The sequence below is a fragment of the Merops nubicus genome, unplaced genomic scaffold, assembly GCF_000691845.1.
Source record: "Merops nubicus isolate BGI_N331 unplaced genomic scaffold, ASM69184v1 scaffold8366, whole genome shotgun sequence".
Taxonomy (NCBI): Eukaryota; Metazoa; Chordata; class Aves; order Coraciiformes; family Meropidae; genus Merops; species Merops nubicus.
The window spans coordinates 2,265-13,869 of record NW_008615586.1 but is presented as its reverse complement, the minus strand read 5'-3'; the positions used below and the strand labels follow the sequence as shown (position 1 = coordinate 13,869).

Below are 11,605 nucleotides of genomic sequence, written 5' to 3'. Positions count from 1 at the left end.
GCTGAAGTCAATTTATTCAAAGGGGAAGAAGTGAACTATGTTATCACCAGCAGTCTCCTTTCTAGCTTTTTATATGTGAGGAGTCAGACACATCATCTTCACATGCTTGGCTGAAACAAGGAAATTGCAAATCATACATTAGAGTAACAAAGGATATAGAGAACAGTTGCAAAATGCTTGGTCATCCCAGCAATCTAAATTCAAATCTCAATGTTTTTCCATTTACATCACCTTTGTATTTCTCTAACTGCACAGCAGACAACACGTATAGCAGTAACAGTTTCACCTACACACACAGACACCAGTAACAATTAAAGCAGCACAGGGCAGAGTTATTTTCACATGCTGTCCCTGCCACAGCCACTACTAGATTCACAAAGTCACGGGCACATAGTGTTCCTTGCCTTCGGCCTTTTGAAAATTAACTGACCTAGAAATAATTTTTTTTAAAAAGGATTTTCATATCCTCTCCTGCTCTCTTCATCCTTTGACTCCCTGGAGAAATATTTTTAATTGCTTGGATTCAGTTAAAATGAAGACCGCAAGTCTCTCATCAGGAAAAATCCATCTCTTACACTGCAGAGAAGTGGAACATAGCCACAAACATTAGAATCTTGTTTACTTAGACTAAAAAGAAATCTTCAGTGCAGTACCAAATCCTATGGATTAAGTTCTTTGCAAACAGCTGTTACCATGCAAACGCTGCAGTCACCGTAACACACACATGCACACGTGCATCTCTCAGGAGAAACCTGATTTTTGTGTCAATGTGTATATGAGGAGTTTCTCATGTCACTTTACTTGTGGACTTCAGCAGTAACAGTCCAGACAACAGGATGTGATGGGTTTGGCTGGGAGAGAGTTAATTTTTTTCACAGTAGCTGGTATAGGGATATGTTCTGGATTCTGAGCAGGGCTTACATAGTGTCAAGGGCTTTTCTGCTCCTCACACCACCCCACCAGTGAGTAGGCTGGGGTGCAGAAGAAGGTGGAAGGGGACACAGCCAGGACAGCTGACCCCAGCTGACCAAAGGGATATTCTATACCATATGATGTCATTCGCACCACATAAAGCCAGGGGCAGAAGGAGGAAGGGCAGAATGTTCAGAGGGATGGCATTTGTCTTCCCAAGCCATTGTTACAGGTGACGGAGCCTGTTTTTCCTGGAGATGGTTGAACACCTGCCTGCCAATGGGAAGTGCTGAATGAATTCCTTGTTTTGCTTTGCTTGTGTGTGCAGCTTTTGCTTTACCCATTGAACTCTCTTTATCTCAACCCACGAGTTTTCTCACTTTTACTCTTCCAATTCCCCCCCCTTCCCAACCGGGAGGCGGGGGCACAGAGGAGGAGAGGGAATGAGCAGGCTGCTGTGTCAGCCTCTGCTTCTGGCTGGGGTTAAAACACAACACAAGACTAGACTATGAGAACAAAAAACAGTATTACTCTGCTGCAGCCATAGCTGGGTGACCTCATCAAGATCAGAGCTGACAGAACCATCTCAGCAGAAGCCAGATGGGATCAGGGAAGAGACATCGGCTGCCAGGTAACATGAAGTTGAAAATATTCCAGCAGCAACAGCATTTTGGGTGACCAGCAGCAGATGGTAGAGGAGGCAGACAGCAAGAGTTTGACAGGCTGACTTTCACCAGGCTTTTATTTAAGCATCTTCTCAATAGGGGAAATTGGGATCCCTCTCAAATCTAAACAATATGAGCCTGCTGCTGCTGTGGTAGAATAACACCAAAGACCGCAATGCCACAGCAACGTCAGCCTCCATTTTGGTAATAATCACAGGCATTTTAAAATTAAATTTTATATTTTTCCAAAAAGCTAGGAAATGATGAAATCCTAGAAATAAGGACCAGCATTTTTCACTCTAAGGCTCAGCTCCAAGCAACACAAAAATGCCTCACCTAAACAGCACTCACAATTAGATTATGAACATAGGCAGAGAGGGAAAAAAGCGGAACATATTTCACATGCTGTACATGTGACTTATATATAAGGCTAAGGCCCAAATCAACACAAACATCTGTAGCTTTAGTCAGTCCCACCTGGATTTTACTAGTGTGACCTGTGTTTGTTCCACCAGGACCTGATTGTAAAATGTCTGTTCTAGAGTGGCAATATCCATAGTGAGGCAGCTTGCAATTCAGCCAGAATTCTTTCCAAAGTCAAATAAAGGAAAACTCGGGCCTGCCCAGCTGGTCATTAAAAGAGGTTTAAAAAACATCACAAAACAAAGGAGGGAAAAAAAAAAAAAAAGTAATGGTAGGGAACTAATGGACATACCAAAATACCAAATAAATTACAAAAGCAGCAGCTGGCATCACCATGAAAACTCTAAGGTCTCTTTCATGTCCTCCTCACCTATTTTACATAACATTGCATATGTGTTTTTACCAGTACCCAAGGAGCAAAGATTATATGTACTGGAGCCTGGTTTCTAGTAGGCTGGGGGGATACACAGGCAACATACATGGGACATGGACAGTCTATAGGAGTCACCACCACCACAAGCAGCTGCTGAGCAGGATTTGAATGTTGTGTCCAAGGGAGCAGCAACAAGCTATTGTCTGCTGGAGACTAATGTGATCAACCTCACAACCAAAAAGCACTTTTGCTGCCTTTTGTAGCATGTAACCATTCACCTTCAGAGCAACAGCTCTGTGATCCTCAGTTCCCACCTCCTGGGCATGACCATGTTGGTCACCATTTCTCCTTCCAACAGTGGCTTGTAAGAATTCAGCCAGCATCTTGAATATGTACAGAAACACGGAGTTACAACAACACAGCTGTAATACTACCATGTTTTCAGAAAATGTAGTCACAGTAACTTCAGTCTGCCCTTGAGCAAATATGACAATGTCTGGCAATCATATTCTTTAAATAAAATGGAAGAAAAAATAGTTTAGTTCCCTCCAGTTTATCAGGTTATATTATGTAATTTAATGCCTGGCTACACTCTTGTAATTTAAATTACTGTACATTCATGTACCTGGTGACAGTATTAGTATTTCTACCCAGGGTACAGATGAAATATTTTATTTTTTTCCTCTTCTCCTGTTAACATAGTTTGAATACTGCTGATCAACGAATTTCAAAATATCTGTAAAATATTTTTTCTTGTAGGTACAGCACAAATTAAAAAAAAAGGTGAGGAAGGACTGCTGCTACAAGTTACTCTACAGACATTTCAACAATCTTTAGAGAAAAAAAAGAAAAAAGATAAAAAAAAAGAAGAAATCACTCTGCACAAGTATAGCACATACATGTGTATCACATGAGTCGCAGTCATAGACTTTTATTTACATTCTACTGATGTTCAGTTAGAAGCTTTAACATAAGCTTTTATTTAGTTTAGCAGCTATCATAAAAGCATTCCAGCATTCCTAGGTTGAATTAAATGAGGTCCAAATGCACATCTTGGATTATCTCTAAGGACTGCAGCATGCAGAAGCCTTGCATCCAGTCCTACTGAAATCAAAGTTGAAAAGTATTATTCCTTTTGTTTTTTTTGAGAAAGGAAAAAAAAAAATCAGTCTGCAAACAGAACCAAAAACCCACCCTCGTCACGCAGAGATGCTATTTTCCAGTCTCAGTATAAAATCACATTGGTTCCTCTCAGATACAAGCTGAAAAGAACAGCAGATATTTAGGCCATGAACAAAACAAAACAAAACAAAACAAAAAAAAGTAGTAAAAGGAACCGTTACACCCTACTACTATTGTGATATCAGCTTCCTGTTATAATAATGGCTATCTTTACTTTTGGTCACAAGGGCTTTTTTATTCAGAGACTGAAGTTTTTGCTTATGCAGAATTTTTAGTTATGGTGATGAAGCTGTTTCCTTTTTGTTAAAAAAAAAAAAAAATAAAAAGACCCATAGCTCAGCCGTCCCCTGCCAATTAAATTTTTAAAAACACAACTTAAGTATCCAGTGCAAGTTAAACCTGGACCCTGTTACAGCAATATATCCTTTCAGACTTTTGTATTAACTCTCCAGCTCCTAGAATGATAATCTGACATGAGCAATAAGGAAGCATTAGTTTAGTTTAACACAACTCAAGACTCACACTTATCTACAGCTGAAGACTGGCACCTGATTCTTGTTCTGTCACTTCCTGCTGTCATTTCCAAAAGTAATCCTACTACCAAGCTGCAATTTATTCTATAGTTTGCCAAAGAAGAAAGGAGACTAACAAGAATAAAAGGCAGGATTTAAAGCATACTGCAGTCTTGTTCAGTGCTATATTACTGCCCAGCTGCCAAGAAGCCACATCTTGTCACGTGAAGGAGCACATGCAATCACCTCCTACTGCAAACAAACAGTACCACCACCACAGAAAACAAGGGAAAGGACAAAACTCTTTTTCTTCTTTCTGCAGGATGAGCATATTCCAAGCCACACGCCAACGGAGCAGAGCCAGAGCACCTTCCCAAAGGCCCTGCAGGAAGCGTGCTGTGACAGGGTTCCAGGGGGCTCACTCAGACAGTGCCATCAAGGGTGACAGCAACAAAGACCACAGACAAGAGAAACAGGATAGAAGGAAGAGGTGCTGGCAGGTGCCACCTCAAGAGCAATCCTTGCCTCTTGCCTTCAGCTCATGGAAAGCTATGACACTTCTTTTTCTGAAGCAGCTAAAAACTGAAATGACTTAAGGGGCTAACTTCAGGCATATTAGTATGAAAACGCATTCCCTTACGTCCTTGGATAGAACAACACTGGTTGATAATGGAAACTTCACAAAAGTGAGAAGTTGAAACTAAAAAGATAAAAAAATACAGTAAAAGGTTATTAAACAAGCTCTCAACACATCTAACAAAGAGGACAGTGAACAGCTTACCTTCAAATGAGGAACGCAAACAACACACAAGAGACTTCTGGCCTGAATTATCACATCCACTTCATTTGCTAAAATAAAATCCTTCTCCCGAATTCAGCAGTGAATGCCCTCATTTAAAGACTCCTTTTTTTTTCCCCTTGTAACCCAAGGATACTTACATCCTCCTGACCTGCAACATAGCTTGTAAGGCCTCTTGCCACCTTTAACATATGTCCTACAGAATAACCTAGGCAATCTTATAACAGTTTCAGTAATTTTTCATTAAGAAAACAACCTGGACCCGAAACACCCAAAAACTCACTAAGATGTTCATTCTGGAGGGTTTGGTAAATAGCTGGGCAAACAGAACTCTCAACACATGTAAAGTTTACCCACATAGAAGACAAAATTTTGTAACAAGACAGGCCGATGTTATGAAATTAATTCCCCTATTTGCTCAGGGACATTAGAAAATTTTGTGCCGTTACCTTGAGGGCAAGCTGCCATCTTTTTAGGCTTGTCCTCTTAACAAGTACGTCGCAACAGATAGTTAACTACAACCAAAACTCCAGCCATGCACTGTCTGTTCCCAAAAGAAAATTGTATTTGCTTCCTCTCAAAGAGAAGCCATACGGTTACACGCTGCTAGATGGCTCACAAACTCATTAGAGCATCATCTAAAACCCTATATAGCAAAGAAAAAACAGAATACTCCTTCCACTTGCAAAACATAAAAAGGATTTCCTGTCAGAGCTCTATTTGGCATAGCAGGATTTTCCTCACTTAAAGAAGTGCAAATATTTGTTCAAGTTGAGATAAATACTCTGTTCCCCATCCTCTAAGTTTCCCAAAATCAAGTGAAGTCCACAAATCAAGGTAGAATCTTTGCCAAATGGGTTAAATAAAAAGGATGTAATCCATGATGAAGAGATAAAAAGAACCCTGGAATGCAAGAAGAAGAAATTAAAAACAAAACAAAACAAAACAAACAAAAAAAAACCCCAAACCACACACAATAACAATAAAACCCACCCCACCTCTACAAAGTGAATTTCATTAACTCAGTGTAACACAGATGACAAGACAGTCACCTTGATATTCTTAGACACATTAGAGTGCTCACAAACACCATTCCACTTCCTTGAAAGACACTACAATGAGTGTCCTTTCCCTTCCATGTTCTGATACTGGCACAGGTGGGGTGTAAATGTTTTACACAGAGATATTTATAAAAGCCTCTGGAAAAAAATTAAGCATAAGGACTTCCCCACGTCCCATATTCAGTTATTCAGTGTATTGTACATGACGTATGCTACTGGAGGTACATAGCATCTAAAAATCCTAAAGAATTCTTTTTCATTAAAGATAGCTGCCCAAACAACCTATGTCTAGAAATCTTCACCCAGAAAAGGCACCCTTGGCTCAGAGACAAGACGTTTGCTTGAGGGGGAAAAAAAAAAAAAAAAGAGAGAGAGAGAGAGAGAGAGAGAGAGAGAGAGAAGTGACAAGTGTGTAACATTCCACAGTTCATCTAGAACTGCTTCAGCCCACTCTAGATTACAATGTCAGTGGCTGTTTATGCTCTAAGGAAGTACAGTAAGTACAGTACAGCCCATTCAGGTTGCTGGAATGTCACTGATCATACGCTCAATTGCATCTATTCATTAGAAAAATACAATCCACAACAGCAGCCACATTTACCACCACACCCCAAACGCCATGCAGCTGCCCCAGGTGATTCCAGTGGTTTACCAGCCTGTAGGACAGACGCTCCATACTCTTGTCCCTCTGTATTCCTGTCCCTCTGCAGCAACTGCAAATTACACTTTGACACCCAAGGAGTTTTATTTACTACAGAACAGTATATTAGCAGCGCTTTTCATTTCAAGCTTTTGCAACAAAATAGGTCTGGCCTTTTGTAGACGCGTTCTACAAGTTTCAAAACAATTTATGCTGCACTAATTATTTTTGATAGAAACCTGCTAAATAATTACTGCTGAAAAGATGACTTAAGTGAACAACAGACAAGTTACTCCATTTGTTTGAGAAGAACTATGACTAATTGTGTGTGTAATTTTGTTTTGTAGCTCTTAAAAAAAATATGTAACCATATTTCAGGTCAACAGCACAGTCCCCATTAAGCTTTAGGGGTCTGATTTCGCTACAAACTCATAAGCTACACAGCAGCTGAAATCTTTGTGAAAGAACATGCATTATTTAAAAGACACCAGCAACTTTCTAACCAATTTTTAAAAACACAAGAAACAAAACTTGTTTCCCTATGTATCACCTATTACAACTGTAACTGAAAAGACACAAGAATTCTGTATCTACTTCATGAATTATACTGTATTTTATATACTTGTTCCTACATGTCTACAGAAGATGTCCATGCAGAAGGCTTTTAAAGGCTTTGATTTGCAAGCAGGGACAGGGTAGCTTGGAATGGCTGATTTACTACACGTCATGTTCTGAAACAGTTCAGCATTTGATTCAAAACAGCTCAGGCACCAGGAGGAAAGAATCCAGAGGTGCCAATCGTGTCTGCCACCCTACACCACGCCATCCCCAGGGCCAGGTGCCATTCACATCATCTCTAGAAGCTCAGTCCATTCACAACCCTCCAGGGCCAGCCAACCTTCATATGGCCTGTACTCACATTAGGAAACGTAGCAGTTTTAGCTACCACTCCAGTTTTGGAACCTCCATCTGGACTGTAGCCAAATGCAATCCTGCTTATATTTAGGTCTGAACACCAAACACATCCAAGGGATAGGCCCAATAATGAGGTCTCCAGGCATCAAGACACAGCTAGGGAGAAAAGCCAAATGTGAGGATGGAAGGATCACAGCTACTGAGGGGAAAGCCCCCCCAACAAACCACCAACCAAAAATGTCCAGCCAGATTTAAAGAGGTAGCTAAAATCTCCCCATCAGTCAGAACTGGGTTTGCTTTCAGTGCTCTCTAAGAAACAACACTATTATATGAATGCCAAAGTCAAAATAGCTAAAAATATTAAAAATTTCACATATATAGTGCATTACACTGCCTTTAATATCAAGACATTTTAACAGGTGCTCAGGTATTTCTGTTTTAAACATTGGCTCAATGTTTCTGTGCTGTCATGTGCTCAAAGTACTTTCCAAGATTTCAGTCCAACAAGCCTGTTCTGTGTGAACAACATGTCCATGTAACCTACTAAATGCACATTTCCAACCCAGAATCCAGCTGTGCTCACTTACCCTTGGCTCATATGCACAGGGAGTGTTCTCATCCTCAACGGCTAGGAAAATTTAGAGGGTAAAGCAGTAAAAAACACTGTGTTTTCATGACATGCTTAAGATCAGAGAAAATCCTTGGTTCCTCCAGTTAAATAACTCAGTACAGCATCTTGGCTTAGCAGACCAGGAAATGTTTAGTTGTACTCCAGCACTTCTCATTGGATATGCACTCTCCTCTCACTTCAATTATTGCACATAGGATAAATTCTTTGGAACAGAAATGACACTAAGGTCTGTAGACCTCCAAAGAAATGCAGACCATTTATAATAATGTCTGATGTTAGTTTTGCTAGAGAGATTCAAAATATGTTCTACAAGAGTCAAGAGATTCACACTCTGCCATGAGGGAATGAAGGCTGTTTTGAAATCAAGGCAACACCACAGAAAGCACTCTGGTTTTAAATCTCTCCAGTTTATATCAAGGACTACAAATGGAAACACTCTGGCTTGTCAAGAACCACCATTCACTCACACGGGAAAAAAGTTGTTTCTACAGCAATCGGAATCTGAACCCAAAACAGCACTTCCTTCTAAAAAGATTTTTAACTATTCCTGGATAGAGATGAAAATCAGTATCAACAGTGGAAGCACATACAAGATGGAACACAGCTCAACACAAACCCACCATGTTCTCCACCAGGTGAATGCTCTTTGATTTAAGAATATATTCAAGCATCAATCTCAGAATGACAAAAGCAAGCATCTCTGTGCCGAATCCCTGATCTCAGACAGGGCTACCTCTTGACAGAGCCAGAGAAGGTGAGGAAGAAAACGGGTGCACCCAACCACTACTGCTTGCTGAACATCCAGCCAGCTCTACCTGCTTTTGGCAAACAGCAAGTGAGCTTCTTCAAAGACCACATGCTGTCTCTGTCATTTCCTCTAGTTGCTTCTGAAAGTGAACTGAGCTTAAATGTGCTCACAAAATTCCAGCCTGTTACACGTAGCTAGAGCTTGTTCAGTATTGATGGGAAAAAAAGAGGACAAAAAAAGACAAAATACCCTCTTTCAGCCTTGTACATCAACTGGACTAATCATAAGAGAATCCTAGAGGTCACCACGACCGTCTTCAGAATGAATCAACCCCATACTAGGCATGCCTTTCAACAGCAAGTCCATCTACTCTGCTAGTCATACAGCAACGTGACTCCCAGAAGAATGGGTGCATTTTGTCAACCGGCAAGCTTCCATCCAAATGCCTTCTTTAGTCCCGAGTATAAACTTGGTTTGAAGGCAGTGACAATGCCCCCTCAGAAATCATACGTACCTGGTCACAGCCTGCATTCACCAGTTCCTGAAGCATCTGCCTATTTACTTCAACAGCTGCTGTAGTGCTCGACTCATTAGCAAAGGGCAGCAAAGAATATCTGATTTCTCGCAGAGCTTTCTGGTACGGTCCAAACTTGGGCGTTTGCCTCATCTGCTGCTGCCTGGCAGCATCCTTTCCTAGCAAAATCTTAGGGTCAAGAGAAGTCTCACTGCCTGGTCCAATAGGTAGTCCCTGACCTGAAGATTTGGACGGTTGCTTTAAACCTTCTCGAATCTCTTGTAACCTTTGTCTGCTGTTTCCAGAATATGTCGTAGCAGGAAAAGTCTTTGGCCTCATTGTTAATCCAGTTTTCTCTGAGCATAAATACAGCTTTATTTTTAGTCTTATAGAATTACTTTATTTCAAAAAAGTGTCACTTGACGGAATCAATTTCTTGTAAACATAATCCTTCAAAGAGACAAAGAACAGGCAAAATTCTCAACAAATTTCTGCCAAAGTTTTACTTCTGCTCACGATCTTCATGTTTCCTACAGAAAATGAAAATCCTTGGAATCACCATTTTGCAGACCGACAGTGTCTGAAACAAAAGAAAATAAAGTACATGCAATTAAGTTGATATTGTAAATGCCTCTGAAGAAACAGCATGACATTTAATCAAGTGAAAGTGAATCAGTTTAACCTATTAAGCTGTCACAGCTGGATTCCCTTTAACAATTTTCACTTATCTGTTTTCAAGAATAAGATTGCAAAAGGCTTTTTCAACATAATCAATAAAGAATTAATTTTGCTTTAAAGTTTCATTTTCAAAATAAATGAAAGCAAACCCCTTAAAAATGGCTACATTTGAGAATTTTACAGTGCCTAACTGCAGCAAGTTTCCCACCCAATTGCATAACCAAATCCTGGACAAGCCTATCCTATTTCATAATTAGGGGAGAGTATGTTCACAAAATGTTTTTCCCCCACTTAAGATTTTGTTTGTTTTACACTAGCTGAGCTCAGTTTCACAAGTTTATGAAAAAGATTTATAATGGAAATATTGATTACTCTAACCATAGCAACTTCAAGTATTTCAATAACAAAGCGAGTAACGGAAAGACAAGATATTTTGCCTTTCCACATGTATATCTTAGCAAAGCCTGAAGGTAAAAATTCTCCCCAGAACTGGAAGAAGAGAAAAAAAAATACTGGGGCTGGGGGAGTGTATATACTTCATTAGCTGTGCCTCATGGGCAAGAAAGGGAAAAGAGGGATTGATGGAGCTACTCAGCAACAGCAGAAGAGGCAGAACCAGCTCAGTTAGCATCTCAATACAAAAAAAAAAGACTCTGAGACACCTTTTGTGCACCTCTTCTGACATACAGCAGCCAACAGCCACGCAGCACAGCTGAGCTACCGTGCAACATGCCATGTCTGTGCAGCAGGAAGTTACAAGAAGAATCCTATCCTAACTCTCTGTAGCATCACTATAACAGAAACATTAAATCATGGTGCATTTGGAAACGGATTAAAAAGATGGCTTAGAAATGTCATCTTGCTATTGATGTTGCTTACACAAGTTTGCTTCTGTTGCTGATATCAGCACTTGCAAAGTGAATCCTGAATGGTGCTCAAGCCACTTTCTTGGGAATGTTAGAATTTTGTTCAGTTGTTTCCAAATTGCAACTATAGAATATGGTAATATGGTGTATGCTCCTCTTGGTCACTCAGAAGTTGCCTGGATTTTTCTTTTTTTTAGAAAGGCGCTTCACTTCCGAACATAGCACATTTATCATTGGAAAGGGTTTCCCCAGAAAGTGGTGTTCTTACTTTTCACACGCTCATACTGAAACTCAACTCACTGTGACAACTGTTCCTGTGATAGCTATACTATTTCCCAACAAAACAACCATTTCCATAAATTTACCACCATTTCTCACTGCCAAACAGTGTACTGTGTACTGCTGTGAAGGCAAGAGAATGTGGACACATTCAACTCTGAAGCCCATCACTGCCTCCTCGTTAGGACAGAGCCCATTTCAAGCTTTCCTCTATAATCACAGGCTGAAATGCAAGAGTGAAGTCAGACCCCAGGCTCATATATGAAACGCTTGAGCACAGATTAATTCACTTTATCAGCCTCTTTTGCCAAGAGAACTATGTTCCTCCACTTGGAGCTCCCTAAGGGACAGCCTGCGACCCTCATAGACCCTGCCTACGAATGACAAACACCCACACACACATTGGA

At 40.3% G+C, this 11,605-nt stretch overlaps 1 protein-coding gene across 1 annotated transcript in view; it reads right to left on the bottom strand.

Annotated features, from left to right (window-relative positions):
• The window catches only part of LATS2 (large tumor suppressor kinase 2), a 45,581-nt gene extending 35,867 nt beyond the window's left edge, over positions 1-9,714 (bottom strand). Inside the window, exon 1 of the mRNA XM_008942564.1 lies at positions 9,376-9,714. Coding sequence (XP_008940812.1) covers positions 9,376-9,714 — 339 coding nt within the window. The remainder of the gene's footprint in view (positions 1-9,375) is intronic.
• Between the last annotated feature and the right edge of the window lie 1,891 nt (positions 9,715-11,605).